The 21,825-nt window shown below is 46.7% G+C and overlaps 1 protein-coding gene across 1 annotated transcript in view; it reads left to right on the top strand.

Moving 5' to 3' along the window:
• St8sia1 (ST8 alpha-N-acetyl-neuraminide alpha-2,8-sialyltransferase 1) overlaps positions 1–21,825 on the top strand; it is a 132,391-nt gene that overhangs the window by 78,247 nt on the left and 32,319 nt on the right. Inside the window, exons 3-4 of the mRNA XM_052172767.1 lie at positions 3,905–4,014; positions 12,437–12,529. Of these exons, the coding sequence (XP_052028727.1) occupies positions 3,905–4,014; positions 12,437–12,529 (203 nt within the window). The remainder of the gene's footprint in view (positions 1–3,904; positions 4,015–12,436; positions 12,530–21,825) is intronic.

The raw sequence follows: 21,825 nt of genomic DNA, 5'->3' as shown, positions 1-21,825 counted from the left end.
TGGGGGTCTCTCAAGCAAGACCCTGGTCAGCTATGCAAATCACCTTCAGTCTAGTGAGTGATAGGACTTGTTCTTCAGGTTTGGAGATGAATTGATCTGTCTGCTGCATCAAAAGGAAATTCCACTTTCCATCCAGAAAGTACAGGAAAAGGGTTATTTGTATTCACCCTTGAATTAAATGGCATTCGCCCCCCCTAGGCTCAGCCATTTGGACACTCCATCTCCAGTTGGTGGCACTGTCTGGGGATAGTTAGGAGGCACAGCCTTGTTGGAGGCCAGGCATTCCTGGAGGCCAGCTTGTGTGTTCACAGCCCCCCCACCTGTTCTTCTCTTCTTCTTGCTTGTGTTTTACAATGCCCACGGCCATGCCTCCCACAGAAGTGGATGTTAGCCCTCAGGGTCTCTCTCCTTTAGCAACTAAGGGACTTGCAGCTCGCATTTATAAATCCTGCTATGAGTGGGGAGTACCTGGAGTTTTCTCTTAATCATACGGCACGACTATGCGAGGCCCTCACTGTGTATATTCACATGTTAATGGCATTTTTCTTTTGGTAAGGTTTTTCTATTATATATCAGAATAGATATACATTTATATTCCTCCAGCTCAGCAGATTCAGGTCAGTTTTCTTACTGCTGCACCTTTCCTGGTCAAGGACACCGTGGCCTCCATGTTGCCCAGCCTGCCCCGTCACCGCAGGTTCAGCAATGCCCTCCATCTTTTAGGAGCAATTGACTATTTCCCTCCTTCTTAGAGACTGCCTTCCTTTTGCTAGGTTCCCTAAGAGCTCTTCTTTCTGTTCTCACTCTGGGCTCTTAAATCCAAATACCAGGTCCCTCTCCACCTGTCACTCACACAGACCAGCTCCCTGCCTGCTCATCGCCCACTAGACAAGGCCACTTGGCCGTCACATGACTTTCTCAAGCCCTAGCTTTTAATCAGTCCCCAGACTTGCCCCTGCAGCGATCTTCTATATTGCAGGAAACAGCTGTCATCTGCTGAAGACAAAGGCACCTTTCCCCCATCCTTTCTTCCTCTGCTTTCTTTCCTGACTTCCTCTCTGCACTTCCTCCGGGATCCCTCCAGACCTGAGGACTCTCTCCACCTCTGTTGCCCTGGTCCAGGTCACCAAATTCCCTGGCTGTCCCAGCAGGTTCCTCCCTGGCCCAGACTTCTCAGAGCTTGTTGACACTTCAACACGGATGGATCAGAACGCTACCTCTCTGCCCGTTGCTGTGTGGATTTGGCTCTCATCCTGGAATACACACCGCTGTCCTTGTGGTCCCTTGCCTAGCCCGCTCTCCCAGCTCCCACTCACTTCCTGCAGAATCTTTACCCCTCCCCTTGCCCTGCTGACTTAGCTGCCCTCCCCCCTTTATCTCACCCCAGGAATGTTCCCTCCTCAGGGTCTTTGTGCCAGGGGACCCTACCCAGATCTTCCTTCACACATTCTCAAGTCTTACAACATCTGCTCAGGGGACTTCCTGTGTGCATGGTGGGTCACCCTGCTGACCTTGCAGTTCCTCTTAGGAAGTCTCTGGACTCTCTCATGCCAATCCCTTGTCTCTCTGCACAGATCACCTCACTGTCTGGTCTGTCCCACTGTTTATCCCCCCACATTCCTTCACCCTTCTCTATTTTCTCCAGTAGAGTGTGGGTCTCAAGGACAGATGGTTTTTACTTCAGTCTCCACCACTCATAGGTTACAATAAACATTGGTGGTATACACACCCGCCTACATGGACAGCAGAGCCTAACTCTCCATCTTACTGTCGATAGATAGACAGCACTGTGGTTCAAGTGTTGATTGCAAATGCTCCTTCAAGGAGTGACTCAGTATATGCTGTCCTGAATGAAGCTGTCAGATGCTCTCCGTGGCCAGCCTCTCCTCATGCACCCCTCTCTGACTTTTGAAAAAGATTTATTTATTTATTATATGTAAGTACACTGTAGCTGTCTTCAGACACCCCAGAAGAGGGTGTCAGATCTTGTTATGGATGGTTGTGAGTCACCATGTGGTTGCTGGGATTTGAACTCGGGACCTTTGGAAGAGCAGTCAGTGCTCTTAACCTCTGAGCCATCTCTCCAGCCCCCAAAAGGATGTTATGATTCCCCATCGGGGAGTCGAACCACAGTCTCTCTTGTGACAGGTGGGGATACTCACCACTATGCTAACGAGGGCCACCATTCTGATGGGGGTTTTGGGGGGTGATCACTGCTGTGGTAAGGCAGGCGATCCTTTTCTCCCAGTGGGCAAATATTCAGGTACTACACTTCAGACACCACATATTTATCACCAATATTTATGTAGCTCTGGCTGCTCATTTTACTACTAGAAACGAAGGGAGTAAAATCTTCCCACGTTGGACTAATTGCTTCCTTCATCTACCAAAGAAAGCAGAGACTCTTGGGGATTTTTTTTCCTGGTTGAGTTATTACCTCATGCCTAGGCAAAAGTCTTCTACTATATATTCGTGAGCTAATTCCATTTTATCTTTGGTGTAGACTGTGTTGTTTGTACGCCACTCACCCAGCATGGCCGATCAATCTAGTCATTGCCTAGAGCAGTTGTGTTTACAAGGTCTTTCCCCTAAGAATTCCAACAACTGTGTTCTGTTCCAGTCACTTCAAGGAGTCCTGGTACCTGGCAGTTCCTGCTGACCCAGCTAGAAGGGGCCAAATGATTCATTTCACTTTCAGGGACTATTATGGGTTTCCATATTCCCTGACGCTATAAATAGTGCTCTAGACTGGAGCGCTTGAGTACACAGAACATTTTCTTTTCAGTCTAGCTGGATATTTACAGGAGAAAGTCACATGCTGTCTGGTTTGACACAAGTCACCTGCCCCTTAATGGCTCCTGAGTTCCACACAGAACCACCCAGAGCGTTCTGCTTACAGCAGTGCGTTTTCTTCCAGCAAACATTATTACCTCTGTGTGTGTGTGTGTATAGGTCAAAGGTCAACCTAGTGTGTCTTTATTAGTTGTTTTCCATCTTAATTTTCAGGGAAGTGTCCTGCACTTACCTTGGAGCTGCTGATTCCAGTAAATGCTGGGATCTCCTGCCTTCAACCTGCCCCGCCCCCTCCCCATGCTGAGATTCCAAGCACACACAGTCTCATCCAGTGTGAGAACTCACATTCACACTCACACTCAGGTGCTCATGCTTGCTGGGCAAACCCTTTACTGGCTGAGTGATCTCCCTAGTTCCCCTCTTATTCTTCAAGTGACAAAGCTTTGTCTGCATGCTGCGGGACACTATGACTCCTCCTCCTTGGTGCGCGGTGGCTTTCTCTTCAGCCAAGTCAGCACCTTTGTGGCTTGCTTCAGTCAGCCGCCTAAGCTTCAGTCAGCCGCCTAAGCTCACATCCTCGACGCCCTGTACTCTCTTGAGACTCCTCACTGTGAATCTTGAAGCCTCAGACTTCTGTGTTCTTCTGGTTTTCCCCAGCAGCTAGCATAAGACACACCCAGAAGCCTTCAGGGAAGGATGGCTGCCTGTGTCTGGGATCACACAGGAGAACAGAATTCCTTTGACTCTGCCCTGTTTGATGCCTTTAGAAACAATCCTGTGCTTTGTTTGGATTTTTCTGCTTTCCCTAGCAAACATCCTGTGCTAGGTGCTCAGCCAATTTGAGAAAGAAAAAAGAATGTTACATTTAAATAAATTCTAGGGATTGTTTTGTTGTTCTTTCTCTTTTGTTTTATTCTTTCCCCCCCCCCCAAAAAAAAAAAAAAGAAACAGGCTGGCTTGTTTCCCAAGAAATCAGTGACATCCTTCTTCCTGATACTCTTGTTTGCCCTGCTGGGACTTCCTTCAAATTCCTCGGGTCTGCTGTCGATAATGATTTCAGAGCAGTTGTGTGTTCTTTGCAGTGAAAACCCGCCTTGTTTTCTGTTGCTAGGCAACCCCCTTCCAGCTGCCATTGAAGAAATGTGCGGTGGTGGGAAACGGTGGGATTCTGAAGATGAGTGGCTGTGGCCGTCAAATAGATGAAGCAAATTTTGTCATGCGGTAAGAGAGAGCACTCACTGTGTGGCCTCTGACTTCTCTCCCTTTCCCCAACCCTTCCTTAAGTCCCCTGGGCCTTTCAAACCTAGTGGCTTGCAATTAATTTCCTGTCACCTGTCTTTAGCTTCTCTTCAAGCTGGTATACAAGAGAGGTTAGGACTGCACCAATGGGGGGCTGGGGGACTAGGGAACTTTCCCCAAGAAAGTTCAAAGCCCTGGAGCTGGAGAGATGGCTCAGGGGTTAAAAGCACTGATTGGTCTTCTGAAGGTCCTGAGTTCAAATCCCAGCACCCACACGGTGGCTCACAACCATCCGTTATGAGATCTGACTCCCTCTTCTGGTGTCTGAAGACTGCTTCAGTGGATGTACATATAATAAATAAATAAATCTTTAAAAAAAAAAAAGAAAGAAAGTTCAAAGCCCAGAAGGCTCCCTTAGCGGGGGTACTGCTCTGCTGCTGATGGGAGAAGCAGGGAGAAGCGGGGAGAAGCGGGGAGAAACAGGGAGAAGCGGGGAGAAGTGGGGGAGAAGCAGGGGGGGGGGGAAGCAGGGAGAAGTATGAGGGCTCAGACCTTCCCTGAGATTATATAGTTGGGAAGGAAAATTGCTCCTTCCTCTGGAATAACTCACTATGTATTAACCCTTTAGTCACTGCAAGTGTGCTCTTTTCTTCTTAGTTTTTCATGGAAAGAGCCAGTGCAATTTAAAGTTGGAGGATGTGTGTGTGTGTGTGTGTGTGTGTGTGTGACTGAAACTGGCCAGAAGGGTGAGGGAGAGAGCTTCACGGAAGAAGGGAGCTTCTTGGTTAAGGGTCGAGCAGCACAGAGTATGAGCTTTGGTGAAGGACCATGATAAAAACTGCTGAGGCTGACCAAGGGAAGGCCCCTTCGGACTGCAGAGGCCAGCCCGCGCTGGCTGCATTCGAGCAGACACTTTGAGGGCACAGCAAGTGACTGCTGTGGGGCAGATGGAGTTTGTCTAGCGAAGAAGAAAGAAAGGTGGAACACCCGTCTAGAGGAGGGCTGGAGATAGAAACCCTGGGAGGTGACACATCCGGAAAGCAAGTCAGGCTAGAGTGGGCTCTGCAGCGTGAGGTAAAGTGACAGAGTAAAGGCCGAGCAAGAGACGGGGCCACTCAGGGTGGGGTCGTGGAGTGGGGGTGAGGGACATGTAGAATAATAATTAATGAGCCCAAGGCTAAGCTCTGCAGTACAGAGCTGAGCATGTGTGGGACATAGTACGGAAAAGGAAAATATGTCTCGTTGAGGAAGTAAAGGAACATTGAGAGGTTGGGAGAATCTTTCAGATGAACCTCGAAGTTTCCAAGACATGGGAATGACGATGAGCCTGGAACCAGGAAGGACTCAAGTTCGATTCTTGGTGTCTACCTATAAAGCCAGGCATCTCCATAAGTCCAAAGCTAGGAGGGTGGGGACTGGAGGGAGCCTTAGGCTATGGAGCAGCCAGTTTAGCTGAATAAATGCACCTCAGGTCCAGTGAGTGACCCTGCTTCAAAATATACTGTGGAGAGTGGCTGCAGAAAACGCTGTTGCAAACCCCTAGCCTCTACATGAACACACATGCACACGCACACACACATACACACACACAAACACATGCAGACACAAACACACATACATATACACAAATACACATGCACACACATATACACAAACAAACATACACAGACCCAAACACATGCATACACATAAATACAAACACACGCACAAACATGCAACACACACAGACACAAGAACACAGAGACACACAGATACACAAACACAAATACATACACATACACACAAACACACATACATAAACATGCACACAAACACATATATATATACATACATATACATATACACATATACACATAAAACACACACATACACACATATACACATCTACACACATACATACAAATACACACAAACATACACACACAAACACATAGAAACAAACACACACAAACCCACACAGAGACAAGCACACACAAACACACACACACACAAACATACCCCCCCCCCACAAACACACTCACTCTCCACTTGCGTGTGTGTGCAGGGTGGGGGTGAGGTTCTAAGTATCCTAATCCATATTGGATCACTGAGCCGTCTGAGTATTTTAGGTGGATCCGTTCTCCTAGAGAGTTCCACACACCCTCTCAGAAGAGTGCTGGTTTACAGTCAAGACATGTTCTCACTTCCTGAACGTCATGGAGGTGAGGGGGAGGTAGTGCCCTTCCACTCCTGCCTTTCCTTCAAGTGGTACTCCAGTGGGTGCTGCTTGGGTGTCATGGAACATGGAAGAAGGCGAGGAAATCTGTTTTAAGTGAGAGGAGTGGATGCAATCCCATGGGAGACAAAGTCAGAGAAGGGGAGCAGAGGAGCCCCGCTGGTGTCAGGCACCCACTCCAACCCCGGGCCTCCCAGGAGGCTGAAGAGCTAATAATGAGCACAGGGCTGGGAGGCCATGCCTGCCTCATGGTGACCAGATTGGTGCCTGCGTGGTGTTGGCTTTTCCCTTTGTGAGGGTGTTTGAGGTGGGGGAAGGAGACATCCCTCAGTCATTCCCGGTTTCCCATAGTTCTACATTGCCGTTGTGCTTGCTTCCTTCTCAAACCTTCAAGTTGCTCTCAAGCACAGTTAGGGTGCTTTCTCCAAAGATTCAGTGAAGTAGAGTTAGAGGAGGTTTTAAGGCAAGGGCCTAGTTCAGCAGCTCCAGCAGCCCATGGGGAATTAAGCAGTCCCGTGGTCCCGCCTTCACTGACCTCAGCTCTCATCCTGTCCTGCAAGCTTGTCCATCCTGCTGAGTTCTTCCCTAAAACTGCTAACCTGTTCATCAGGGAGGGTATGTACCTGCCCTCGGCCAGCCGAAACCGCCTCATCGGGGCAGGAGGTCTATCCTAGGAGGTTTCATTGCCTGGACTGAAGGGTTAAGGACTTACTCCTGCACTAGCACCCAGAATGTAGACACAAGATGAGAGAGGAGGTGCTGGTGTCTCCTCTTGCTCTCAGTTAACCATAGCCCTAGGGAGGGAGGCATCAGCTTCTTAGCAGATTCTATTACTCTTGATGTGTGTGTGTGTATGTGTGTGTGTGTGTGTGTGTGTGTATGTGTGTCTATGTGTCTGTGTATGTATGTGTACATGTATTTTCTGTGTGAGTGTGTGTATGTATGTGTTGTGTGTGTGTTTTGTGTGTGTATGTTGTGTGTGCGTGTGTGTTACATGTATGTGAGTGTGTTTGTATGAGTGTGTGGGTTGTGTGGATTGTGTGTGTGTAAGAGTATGTATTTTTGTGTGTAGTATGTGGAGTGTGTGTTGCTGGCATGTGTGTGTGTATGAATGTATGTTTGAGTATGTGGCGTGTGTATTGCATGTATGTGAGTGTATGTGTCTGTGTGTTTTGTGTGTGTGTGTGTGTGACTCTGTGTGTATGTGTCAGACTACCACTAGCAAGATGAAGAACATGTAGAAGAACATGCCTAAGTAACAGGGATCTTCTCGTGGTGCCCCACTTATCCTAATAGACAGAGTCAGGTTGGCATGTGTCATGACCTGCTGTTGATATCACACAAGCTCGTACCTACTGAGCGCACAGCCGGCGGTGTGACGCCCACAGGGTGAGCGAGCCGAGGAAGTAGACTCAGTTAAGAGAACACATCCTGATACTCAGAGCTGTGTGTCCATGCTCCTCTGATTTCCAAAACAGCACTGCTTTCTACAAGACATTTGAAGTATTAATGAGGCTTAGCTGCGACTGCTAAGAAGGAGTGCTGAGTGTTTTCTTTGGTGTGTGTGTGTGTGTGTGTGTGTGCACACGCCAATGCTAGTTGTGAGAGGGCTTCTTTGTGAGGCCTGTTCTTTCCGTCCCTCCACATTCATGCATTTCCCAGGTCGTCAGGCTTATATGGAAAGCATCTTCCAATGTTGAACCATCTTACTAGCCCAAGAGTAACAGTAATTGATAAATTGTTTTAAGTTTAACTTGGCAACTAACAGATCTGGTTGTGAATAGGTGTTTAGGGTGGAGACTGGGACACAGCTAGAAAACTAATGCACTATTAGATTTTCAAAATGAAGCATGTAGTGAAGAAATGGGATTTGGAAAGCATGTGGCATGGGCCCATGAAGCGGGGAAGGGGTCTCCACATAGGCCTGCCTACACCGTGTACCCAGATGACAGCTGAGAGTGTCCCCCAGGCCTGCCCTCTGATGTTTGCATATGTTCTTTGCATAGACCTTTTCTAAACATAGCCTTCAAAATACTATAAAAACAAATTCCCATTTTTCGAAGTACACATTTATCTTATAACCAAAAGCAGCACTTTAACAAGAATTTTGTGGGCTGGGTGTGTTGCTCAGTGGGTAGAGTCCTTGTATAAAACTGGATGTGGGAGTCCCAGCCTGGGAGGCACATTAGGGTCATCCTGGGCTATATAGTGTATCTGAGGCACTCTTGGGGTATAGGAGACCCAGTCTTACAAGATCAGCAAGGGCAACATCTACCACAAACTCTTGAATTCAGTTTCATTTGGACATTTACGAGGCAGAAGTGATAACGGTGACATGTTGGAGACAGACTCTGTGACTCTTGGTCACAGTATGGTGACAGTCTTTTGGGTTATATGCATAGGAATCTCACACACACACACACACACACACACACACACACACACACACACACACACCTTTGTTTTCCATTCTCCTATCCATTCCTCATCTACTCTACTCACCAATTCAAAGAATTTCTCAGTCTTCTGTCCTTGGGTGTCTGTCCGGATCATAAGCATTGCCACTCTGTAGGCACTTGAAGTCACTGCTATCTCTCAGGTGTGCCACAAGCAATAATGTGAACTTTGGGACACTTTACACAATTATGCCTTATTAGAAACAAATTGACTGTGTTAAACGGGCCATTTATGTGAATCCATGTAATTATCAGTTTAGGAATTGAGGAACTAAAATCAGAGTGCATTTTTCCTAGGAAAGAGATTCAGAATAGGCCCCCGTTGTTTGTGCTGGAAGGGAGCATGCACCCAGATCTGAAGGAAGGCAGATGTTGCACCAACGTGCACTTTCATTAGATTTCAGAAAGCCATATGCCAAATCTCTCCTGCTATGAGAACCCCTCTGTTACAGGAGGAAGCTGCTTCTGAGAATTTTACTGTTGTTTTGGTTTGGGGGGTTTGCTGTTGGTTTACTGACAGAACTTTTCTTGAGGTTTTACTCTGAGGTAGAAGATATGAAGGAATCCAGGCATATGAATCGTGGAACATAGAAGGACACGTGTTGTGGAGATACTTAATCTCAACTGGGGCCTTCTTCCTTGCTTTTGATCATTCAATTCCCAGATAAGAGATAAACAACTTTTACATTTGTAATAAGCCTTGGTCAGCACTGATGCTGGGCAGGTATCTACTCTCTATGTTATTAGGATTGATTTCTCCATTGATAACCCTGTTTTGATAATTTGCCCTTTTCCATCTGGACAGCTCTGAACTCCAAATGGTAGACCTTGTAGCCATATTTTTATGACTCACCTACCCCAAGACGACTTCTTCCTCCCCTCCCCCCTCCCCCCCTCCGCCTCTTCTCATGGTTCTGGGAATCCTAAGCCAGGGAACCCCAAACCCCACCTATCTCAACTCTGCCCTGCTATAGGCTGCAGGCACCTCTATTCACCAATCAATAATAACCTGGAGAGTGAGGTCACATAGTGTCACTTGGGTCTACCTGTGGACTCTCTGTGGGAAACCAGACTTTAGGGGCCAGTATTTAGCATTATGATGCAAGCAGCATCTGACCAACTCATTACAAACACAAAATATTTATACATGAAAACCAATTTGCTATTGGGAAAACAGGTTACTGAGGACTCTCTAGCAAGGGTTAACAACTACAGTTCATTCTCAGATAGAAGGGCAGTCAAGATCAAAGCTTCCTCAAGGAACACATCCAAATCTTAGCTTAAGTTTTATTTGGGAGTCATCTTGTCTTTGTAAAGATCAGTTGAATCATGCAATCGTGATCTGATTTGCAATGAGGCGGGATGCAGCCTGGTATTGATGTCTGAGCCCACCCTTCCTCAAGACTCCTCAGGAAGCCATATGGACTGTGGTATCAGCATGAGCTTGGAGATGCCTCAAGAGAGGGCTTAGTGTGCAGCTTCTCCTCAGCCTTCTGAGGCGCCCACTGTTTGCCTTCAATGAGCATTCACCAAATCACCAGCAGGATGACTGACCTGCATGTGGTTACCAGAAAATGCAGTTTTTATTACCCAGAAGCAGATGAAAGGGAGATTTTAAATCAATGTGGAGACGGTTCTGCCTCATTGGCCTGGTGTGGTTGGAGTCACAAGGCTCCAAAGAAAAAGGAACTGGGAATGGGGGCAGATCAGCTGACAGGTATGCGGGCAACTTCATCTCCCAGGGCACATTGGTAGAGAAAATATGGCAGCTCAAAGAGACCACAGTATTCGTAAAAAACAACGCTTTCTATAAATAAATGACACAAGTTAGACATGCCTTGATGTGGCAGGAGTCAAGTCAGACGTGTGACTGGAGAAGAGAGAACTTAGACTGTGTACAAGAATCAGATTTCTGACATGAGAGTTTTGAACTCTTTCTTTGGGCATCAACATAGAGACGTTCAGCTGAGGTCTCTTAGTCCTTCCTATGGGCCAGGAAGGGAGGCAAAGTCATCATCTTAGTTTCAGTTTGTGGAGGAACTGTGGCCAGAAAAATGAATGAACCTCCTGATACCCACAGAAAGTCACAGCTGTGGGTATGAAACAGTCACGTTTCCCACCGGGTACAGTCATAAGGCATCGTTACCAAGGGAAACAATTAGTGGAGAGATGGAGTTTGGGGGCGTTAAGTGGGGTGGCTGCTTCCTCTCATGGAGAACACGTCACTTTTGGGGCTGGTAGTATGACTCAGTTGGGAAAGTATTAGCCGTACAAGTTTGAGGGTCTGAGTTCCACCCCCCTCCCCCTCCTAGTACTCAAACAAAAACCAGACATGGTGGCATGGAGTTATAGTCCCTGTGTCATGAAATGGAGACAGGAGAATGCCTGAAGTCCCCTGGCCAGGCAGTGCAGCCAAATCAGTGAGGTGAGCTTGACTCAAAAACTAAGGTGGAAAGTGATGGAGCAAGATGTTTAATGTTGATTTCTGTTCCCACATGTGTGCACTTGTGTATATATCACATTCATGTCCGTGTGCATGTGTGCTAGTACACACACACACACAGATACACACACAAATACATACAGAGACACACAGACACATAGACATACACACACATACACAAATACACAGAGACACACAGACACAAATACACACAGACACACACACACAGACATACAAACACACACACACACACACTGCTTTCAAAGTTTGTTGGGCAGTGAATGCACCCTTGTGTCACCACCCTCACCAGCCTATACCTTGGCTACATACACAGAAATATTCATGAATTAGGTTAGCTGAATAATACGTGGCCCAGAAAGTGCTGCTACAATGTTAATATTTGGGAAATAGAGAAAACCATGGGTGGACGCCATGATTCATCGGTGTTTATATGTAGAGCAGGCGAGCAGTGACATCAGCCCTTTACCTCCTGAGCCCTCACATCAGGTTTAAAATACTGTGTCCTGCCGCTTTAAGTGCCGTTTCTTTTTCATTGCTTATAAAGATTTATTTTTACTCTGTGTGAATTTGCACATGTCTGTGTGAGTTTATAAGCGTCACGTGTGTGTAGGTACCAGCAGAAACCAGAAGAGGGCATTGGATCTCCTGAAGTTTGGATTTACGGGCAGTTATGGGGTGTCACGTGGGTCCTGAGTCCTGGTCTGTTGTTGCAAGAGCACTAAACACTCCAAAGAGCTGAGCCATTTCTCAAGCCCTTTTTTTAAAAAATAAATTTATTTATTTATTTATTTATTTATTTATTTATTTATTTATTTATTTATTTATTTATGACTGAAGGTTTCATGTAGCCCAGGATAGCCCCAGACTCACTGTATAATTAAGGTTGCCTTTGAACCGTTATCCTCTTGTCTCTACCTCCCAACTATAGGATTGCAGGTATAAGACACCACACCACACTGTAAAAACAACAAAACAGATATATAGATCAGCTACTTCCATCACTTCACACACACACACACACACACACACACACCAAAAACCAAAAACAAACAAAAACAACCCCCCAAAACCATCCAACCAACACCCGCACCCAAGCATTTCGATGATGCTAATGGCTAATTCATTGTCTAAAGCCTATGAAAAGGGAAAGGTAATGAAAACAGTTACTTATAAATCGAGCCTGAGCCAACATTCCCATTTGTGTCCTAATCACCGACTTGATTCACAAGCGCATGAGTCATTCTGAAACAGCCCTTTCTGCTTTTCTAGGTGCAACCTTCCTCCCTTGTCAAGTGAGTACACCAGAGATGTGGGTTCCAAAACTCAGTTGGTGACAGCTAACCCCAGCATAATTCGCCAGAGGTAAGACTTCCTGGTTTCTCTTAGTGGGGGACCAGAGAGGAAGGTTTGTGAAGTCATTTGCATCTAAGGGAGTGAGCATAATTCAGCCTCGCCCGCAAACAAAGAGGGAAGCCATCTGGACAGGCAGGAAGGATGGAGGAGGGAATCGTAAATAAACTAGACAAGTATGACAGGCGTCGGTCCCCATCCTCGCTTCCTCTGGGGTTTGGCTTCTCTCTGCTGGAGACAGCGGCGTAAATGACAGGGGATTGAATGTTTTGCTCAGAGCATAGCATCCTGCCCACACATTACTACTCCCGTATCGTGCGCGCGCGCTGGCTCCGGTCCTACTTTTTGATCAACCACTGTGAACTGACTCGTTAAAACAAAAACAAAGAAATGACCGATTCACCATAGGCACGCATCAAGACTGCAATGTCTTCAGAATGTACAAGAGCAACGTGCGGTTATAATAGATTGGTTCTACTATGTCAGACCTTTGGTGGCAGGTGAAAAATCCTTTTCTTAAATTTTAATTAATTAATCAGCTAACTAATTAATTAAATTATCACTTATTTTACATTCGAATTTTAGCTTCCCGTCCCTCTTCTCCTCCCTATTCCTTTCCTTCTCCCTCCCCTTCCCCCTATCTTTCCCTCCTCCTCTTTTCCTCAAAGACTGGGAGGCTTCCCATGGCTATCAACCAGACTTGGCATATCAAGTCGCAGTAAGATAAGGCACATATATTCTTGAAGGCTAGACAAGGCAGTCCTGTTATGGGAAAGGGCTCGAAAGGCGGGTCATGTAGTCAGAGATAGCCCTGATCCTGCTTTAGTAGTCCCACATGAAGACCCAGCTGCAGGAGAATTACACATGCACAGAGGGCCTTGGTCCATCCTATGCATGCTGGCTGGTTGGCAGACCAGTCTCTGTGAGCCCCTCTGGGCCCAGGTTAGTTGACTCTGTAGGTTTTCTTGTGGTATTCTTGACCTCTCTGGGTCCTTCAATCCTTCCTCCCCCTCTTCCACAGGATTCTCCAAGCTCTGCCTCAATGTTGGGCTGTGGGTCTCTGCATCTGTTTCCATCAGCTGCTGGGTGAAGCCTCCCGGGACAGTTAGGCCAGGCTCCTGTCTGCAAGCATGACAGAGCATCATGTGTCAGGGTGTGTCATGCTGTCAGGATGGTCAGGCTCCCAGACATGGCCCAGTCTCAAGCTGGGCCAGTCATTCTCATTTGTATTAATTCCAGAAAACTTGGCAGCCACGGCAGGAGCACTGGGGTCTGTCTCTAGTTGAGGAAGTCCCCCAGGTGAGCTCGGAGGATTTGCTAGGAAGGAGAGCATGCGGGCACCCCCTCAAGTCTGACCTACTGCACTTCAAACTTGTTTCTTCACGTAGCCTTCAAAATCATTTTTAAGACACCGTCATTTTCTTTCTTGTTAGCATTTATCTAGTATTGTCAGCAGGAGTTAAACTGTAGATTTTCAGCTCCTGATGCGTCCGTTACATGCTTTATGCAGATGTTGTCAAAAATCTCAGGGCATTTTTGGGTGCAGCATGTCCTCCTGTGAGAACCAAGGCTCTCTGTCAGGTTTCTTTCTTACCTTTCTGTCACAGAGCCTGCGTTTAGGTTCAAGTAAGTGTTATACAGTGTCACTTGATAGAATCATCTCCATGACACCTAATTATTCAACACAAGAATAAGGTATGGGGATCCTCCAAGAGCCTGGAACCTCAATAAGATAAAGCACAACCTGTTTGGGTTTCTTCTAGAGATATTTTTGCCCCATCCCGACCATCCTCCTCGGAATCTGGTGGGCAAGCTTCCTTTTGTAGTCTGGAGGTTTTCCACAACATCAGACTTATTTTCATTCTGTCTTTCTTCCACCTCTGTGTGTGTGTGTGTGTGTGTGTGTGTGTGTGTATGTGCATGTGTGTGTATGTATGTGTGTGTATGTATGTGTGCGTGTGTGTCTGTGTGTCTGTGTGTGTGTGTCTGTGTGTGTGTGTCTGTGTATATGTATGTGTGTATGTGTGTGTGTCTCTGTGTGTGTATGTGTGGTATGTGTGTGTCTGTGTGTATGTATGTGTGCGTGTGTGTCTGTGTGTGTCTGTGTGTGTCTCTGTGTGTGTGTATGTATGCGTGTGTGTATGTGTGTGTTTATGTGTGTGTATGTGTGTGTGTCTGTGTATGTGACTGTTTGTATGTATGTGCGTGTGTGTGTATGTGTGTATGTGTGTTTGTCCATCTGTGCATATATGCTGGAGACTGGAGGCTGACATTGTGTGTATTCGTTGATTATTTTTCCATCTTACTTTCTGAGACATAGTCTCTCACTGAATTTAGTATTGCTGATTAACTGGATTGACAGGCAGAGCAGCAAAGCCACAGGGTCGACACACACCTCTGTCTCCTAAATGCTGGTGTGCTAGGTCCTCACTGCAGTACCTGGCTTTTATGTGGGGTACTGGGGATCCAGACTCAGTTCCTTATACTTAGAAACAAGTACTTTACAAGTGATCCATTTCCCACAGTTCTTAGCAAACATATTATGTACATACTTTTCACAATTATACTATGGCTTTTAAGGAAAGTAACTTGATCCTGAATAGATCAAAGCAGTTTCTCTTTCAAGTTTATGATTTGTGTCTTAGATGGTTCCTGAAACTTCTGTCCCTTCTGCTGACTTCTTTTTTTTTCCTTTTCTTCAAACTCAGGGCAGTGTTTCAGTGTTGGCACCAAGGGTCAGCACCGTTCAGTTTGATGTCTGTAGTATAGCAGCGAATTAGAAAGCAAGACCTAAACCTAGAGCAGAACCTGGTAGAGATGAGAAGGGAATGGCCCGGGGGGCTGTGAGTGCACGGTGCGTATGTGAGAGGCAATGTGACAGAGCGGTGAATCGCAGGGGTCAGGAGCTGGGTATATAGCTCGGTGCTCACCTGCCACATACAAGGCCTTGGGTCAATCCCTGCTACCACCTTAAGCAGACCTGTTCCTGAGTCTTAAACTTCTATACTCACTCTCTTTGTAGCCTGGGTTGTTTAACCTCCTTTCTGTCAATTGAGAATAAAATTATTCATCTCAGGACTATTGAGAAATTGAGAAAAGGAAACCAAGTTCATGAAGCCTTGCTGATTGATGTCCCAAATTGTTCAGGCCATCAATTGTCAGTGTCCAGGTGATCTCCGGTCGTAATACATCCTGGTCTTGGGTTAAACGTGCTTTTAAACACATTATTAAGCACATAAGAAAGTTCAAAGGGCATCTACTTTCTTGCCCCCATCCTCCCAAATCCAAATACACAGAACAGAGAGTTGGCCCTAAAACTTGTAAAGGCTGCACGATGATGCCTAGAACAAGAACCCAGGCCCTAGACACACAAGGCATGGGTGTGCCACTGGAGGAGTGGCTTCCTGTGATTGGTGGTCAGGAGCAGCCCTCAGTGTCCAATGAGATGCTAACATAAGCACTGGAGGAGTGGCTTCCTGTGATTGGTGGTCAGGAGCAGCCCTCAGTGTCCAATGAGATGCTAACCTAAATTCATCCAGAGGAACTCTCTCAAAGTTCTCATGCATCATGTTCAAACAAATGTGTTCTCATAGTCGCACTACAAAGCATGCAAGTCTGAGGCGAAAGGCAAACAAACAAATCACAGGTATAAATGCCTGTGTATAAAGACTTTCTATAATCGGCAGGTATGCTTTTACAAATATGAAATCATTTTAGCAAAAAAAAAAAAAAGTAAGATAAACCAATAGAGAGTAAAATAACCAAATGAATGTGCCGAATAGATCTGTTTTGAAACACATGGAATAGCTGACGAAATGGACTGACATCAGATTAGACCCAGATGAAAAGAGAATTACTGAACTGGAAGGGGAAAAAAAAGAATTTTCCAGATTAAGTATTAGAGTACAGCACGGGACTCCACAATAGACACAGATCTTTAGATGTGTTAATAATAATTAATGAATAGTGTCAGCTGTGAGTAATAGGAACACATACATAATCTTAAAGCAAAGCAAAAACCATCCTGAGCTCGGGACTGACTGTCATGGGCTGCGAGGATGCATCCCAACCCGTCAATGGAAACCCTTGTGACAGATAAGGGATGTGCTTCCAGAGAAAAGTGAGTGTCAGATTTGAGGATGATTCCCAGGCCATTTGGTGGCTTCACTTCTCTTCGTCACTGGACTTTCTTTTCTTTCTCTTTTTGGAAAGCAGTTGGAGTGATTACAATTAGGGGTTTATAGCTGGTGTCACACCTGAGCCATGGCCAGGAGAGAGATGACTTTAAGATATAAACGGTGAACTTGTATTTGAACTAATCTTCTTGTCAATCACAAAATGCCCTAAAGAAGCAACTCGGGACTGGAGAGATGGCTCAGTGGTTAAGCGCACTGACTGCTCTTCCAGAGGTCCTGAGTTCAAATCCCAGCAACCACATGGTGGCTTATAACCATCTGTAATGAGATCTGATGCCCTCTTCTGGTGTGTCTGAAGACAGCTACAGTGTACTTATATATAATAGATCAATTTTTTTTTTAAAAAGCAACTTAAGGTAGAAAGGATTTCATTGTTGTTCATGGTTTGAGAAGTCATGGTAAAGAGCATGGTGCTGAGGTGCTCATGGTGCTGAGGTGGTGACATGGTGCTGAGGTGGTGACATGGTGCTGAGGTGGCTCATGGTGCTGAGGTAATGGCATGGTGCTGAGGTGGTGACATGGTGCTGAGGTGGTTCATGGTGCTGAGGTGGCTCATGGTGCTGAGGTGGTGACATGGTGCTGAGGTGGTTCATGGTGCTGAGGTGGCTCATGGTGCTGAGGTGGCTCATGGTGCTGAGGTGGTGACATGGTGCTGAGGTGGCTCATGGTGCTGAGGTGGTGGCATGGTGCTGAGGTGGTGGCTCAAGGTGCTGAGGTAGCTTATGGTGCTGAGGTGGTAAGATGGTGCTGAGGTGGTGGCATGGTGCTGAGGTGGTGACATGGTGCTAAGGTGGTTCATGATGCTGAAGTGGCTCATGGTGGTGAGGTGGCTCATGGTGCTGAGGTGGCTCATGGTGCTGAGGTAGCTCATGGTGCTGAGGTGGTGGCGTGGTGCTGAGGTGGTGACATGGTGCTGAAGTGGTTCATGGTGCTGAAGTGGTGACATGGTGCTGAGGTGGCTCATGGTGCTGAGGTGGTGACATGGTGCTGAGGTGGCTCATGGTGCTCAGGTGGCTCATGGTGCTGAGGTGGCTCATGGTGCTGAGGTGGCTCATAGTGCTGAGGTAGCTTATGGTGCTGAGGTGGTAACATGGTGCTGAGGTGGTGGCATGGTGCTGAGGTGGTGACATGGTGCTAAGGTGGTTCATGGTGCTGAGGTGGCTCATGGTGCTGAGGTGGCTCATGGTGCTGAGGTGGTGACATGGTGCTGAAGTGGTTCATGGTGCTGAGGTGGTGGCTCATGGTGCTGAGGTGGTGGCTCATGGTGCTGAGGTGGTGACATGGTGCTGAGGTGGTGGCATGGTGCTGAGGTGGCTCATGGTGCAGAGGTGGTTCATGGTGCTGAGGTGGTGACATGGTGCTAAGGTGGCTCATGGTGCTGAGGTGGTTCATGGTGCTGAGGTGGTGGCATGGTGCTGAGGTGGTGGCTCATGGTGCTGAGGTAGCTCATGGTGCTGAGATGGTGACATGGTGCTGAGGTGGTGGCATGGTGCTGAGGTGGCTCATGGTGCTGGGGTGGCTCATGGTGCTTAGGTAATGGCATGGTGCTGACGTGGTGACATGATGCTAAGGTGGTTCATGGTGCTGAAGTGGCTCATGGTGTTGAAGTGGCTCATGGTGCTGAGGTGGCTCATGGTGCCGAGGTGGTGACATGGTGCTGAGGTGGTGGCTCATGGTGCTGAGGTGGTGACATGGTGCTGAGGTGGTGGCTCATGGTGCTGAGGTGGCTCATGGTGCTGAGATAGCTCATGGTGCTGAGATGATGACATGGTGCTGAGGTGGTGGCATGGTGCTGAGGTGGTGACATGGTGCTGAGGTGGCTCATGATGCTGAGGTGGCTCATAGTGCTGAGGTGGTGGCATGGTGTTGTGGCAGCAGGAACCCATTACAGCTGGCACAGCTGGAGCTGAGGGCAACTGGTGACTGTGTCGGTATATCAAGTCGCAGAGAACTAGGGCTGGAAATGCGCTGTCTCATATATCTCAAAGCCTGTCCCAAACCTTCTTCTTTAGTGAGAGCGCCCAAAGATGTCACAGTTTCCTCAGACACTATCCCTGGATGAGGACCAAGTATGAAAACACACAAGCCTGTGGGGAGACATTTCACATTCACACTGTAAGTAGGCACTCTTTAACAGGAAAGATTTACCTAGGACTTTGCATCTCGTGGTCTGATGGTTCTGACAGTGTGGTAGTTTGAGTGAGGTGTCCTGATAGTCTCAGGCATGAATTTAAATATTTGGTCCAGTGTTGGAAGTGCTGTTTGGAGAAGCTTAGGAGGTGTCGCCATGTTAGAGGAGGTAGGCCACTGGAGAAGGGTTTTGAGAGTTTGGTGACTAATGCTGTTTCAGATTATCTTTCACTTCCTTCATGTGGTTCAAGATGTAAGCGCTCAGCACCCATCCCCAGCTGCCATGCCTCACCATAGATGACTCTTTTTTTCTCCTAGAATTCCACATAAGTTTTCTTCTGTAAGTTGTATGATCGTGATTTGTCCCAGTGATAGAAACACTGGCTGATAAAAACAGTAACAAAATTCATGGAAGGGTGAGGAATCCGCCTCTGATAGACACTGACGAACCAAAAGTAGGAGTGGACCAATCTGCAATCAAGCTACAGCGTGCCTTCCTTAACATGATGGAAAGAGACCGCAGGCCTCCCTGGGTTACTATGGAGAAGCTTTTGATTAAACTCTAATTGACAAGACCTCCTAGTTCCAATTGGCTTGGAGCTATTTATTGCAGAAGCTCTCTACCACCAAATAATTGCATGTGGAGGTAGCTTCCGGCCAGACCCTCTCCATATCCTGCCTGGGTGATCCACAGCAATCACTTCTGTCTAAGATACATCATCATGACTCTCAATCCGTATCTCTGCTCTTTCTGCTGCTCATCTTTTTGTATCAATATATTCTGATACTTTGACTTTCTAAGTCCGGGAATGGTTTTTCTTCACTGGAGGCTGAGTCGCTGTCTGTGCTAAGCCTGTTCCCACTTCTTCCCACCATGCCACTGCAGGTGGCCTCTGCTCTTCCTAAGGAGCCGCCACACGGAGCCTGTGAGCCACATTCCTGTCTTGGTGCCCATCTTTGCTTCCACCACCTCTCCCTAGCTACGCCTGACAGCCTGGAAAGAGAGTAGCAGAAGGCTCTCTGTGTGCCACTAAGAACACATAGGCAGCCTGAGATCCCTGCTCCTGTTGGCTCATGCCCCATCTTTAGAGGACTGCACCACATCTTTTGCCCTAACACTTCTTCCTCATTCCTTTCCTCTTGACTAATAATCTCCATTTCTGTTTCGTGGAGGGAATAAGAAGGAGAAGGAGCCATCAGCATCCATAGCTCCACCTCAGACACATTCCCGTGTCAGTCACCATGGGCTGCTGCTCCGACGCCTTCCCCTGGGGTGAACACTTGTCCCACTTTTGCATTTTGAATGCTCTTGTCCGCCAGGAGCCAGGTCCCACAGAGGAGCTAAGGAGTCGTGAGGGAGGGGTGAGTCAGGCAGGGGCTCAGGGGATCTTGTAGACAGACTGACAGGCAGTCAGAGTGCTTTATACAGAACCCAGCCAACAGGGATAGATCCATGTAGTTCCAACACATAGATCATATCATTTTTGTCCCAAACACGTTTAACTTCTTTAACTTCTTCTTCATCATAAGATTAGTCATCGTTGATAAACCACGACAGAACAGAGTTATCTTTTACAATCATTTTCTCTCATCAACCCCATAACCCTACTTTTAAGAATCTTGTAGTTTCAAAGACAGCAGACAGAAAGAAAATCTCTAAGGTAGCCTGGGCAGATTGTCATGTGCTGAGCAGTATATTATTAACTCTTAATGGTCTTAGTCCCAAGACAGATCTTCAGGCCAAAACGGCTACAGTTATTATTCAATGTCTGCTACATTATAATGTTTATACCTTGGCAGAATTTATTTGTATGTTTAATCTTGGTATTCTTTGATCCTTGGTCATAAGACCCCCATAGTAGCCCTGCATAAGCTAACTTTTCTAAGGGAAGGTCTTCGTTCTTTTATCATTTGTCCACACCATTCTTTGTCTATAAGTATAAGCCCCTGTGTAGGGCAGAGCAAACTCTGGCCAATCTAAGTCCATTGCTGTATTCCTCACGGGGAATACCATGAAGGCCCCAATCTTATGCACCAGGTAAATGCCTGAGTGTTCAGTAAGAAGAGGTAAGAAGAGGCTCTTAACCTGATCCATGGTCAACTTCTCTAGCTGGCTGAATCTTGTTTACCATTTTAGCTTTATTTTGTTCTGAGTATCTTGTTACTGAGTAAGTACAGGGACAGATGGTCTAAGATCTCAGGGTCAGTGCCACATAAGGAGATCTCTGGCGTCTTTATTTGAGTCACAACCTCCAGGCCCTAAGGAAGCTTCAAGGAGGGCCAGAGAAGGTTATCTCCCTAAAAGCGGGAGGGGCTGACTTTTCTGGGGAAGCTTAGAAGTAGAAGTCCTGACAGAAGGCACATATGATTCATAATAAATTTCCCATCACTCTGATATCTCCAAGTTGTACAACTATTAAAAGCCCGCCGTACCACCCCAAGCAGGCAACACCTAGCAATCGAGACCCAAAGCGGAAGACGGCGCAACCGTGATTGGTGATTGCATTGCTCTGCTCAGCTTTGCTGGACCCTTGTCAAGTAGCTTTGCTGGCCTGTTGACTTTCGCTGTTCCCATTAGAAGTGGCTGTAGCATTTGACTCTAGCGCAGGTTCTCAGATCTTAGCCAGGTGCACAGACAGCATCAGTGGTAACAGAAGGCGGCCTTTTCAAGGAATGTGTCCATTCCTTGAAACATACACATCTTATTCTCTAGTGCAAGATTATCATTCCAGAACCTTCCTTCATTGGTGTCCTACAGATTAATAGGACTGAACAGGTCCTCTGAATTCCTGGAACCAGAATCATCTTTTTCTTAGGAAAGTTTGTTTATCATTGTTTCATTTTGCTCTGTATTTTTTTGAACACATATCCTCCAAGCATTTCCTCAGGAAGAGCAAAAGAAAGCAAAGGTTTTGAGACCCTGTATGTCTGACATTGTCAGCAGTATACTTTCATATTCTATGGCTGTTCTTGTTAGGACTT

This window comes from Apodemus sylvaticus, chromosome 2, assembly GCF_947179515.1.
Source record: "Apodemus sylvaticus chromosome 2, mApoSyl1.1, whole genome shotgun sequence".
In the NCBI taxonomy this organism is placed as follows: domain Eukaryota; kingdom Metazoa; phylum Chordata; class Mammalia; order Rodentia; family Muridae; genus Apodemus; species Apodemus sylvaticus.
The sequence above is the reverse complement of the archived record's forward strand: the minus strand, read 5'-3'. Positions and strand labels throughout refer to the sequence as shown.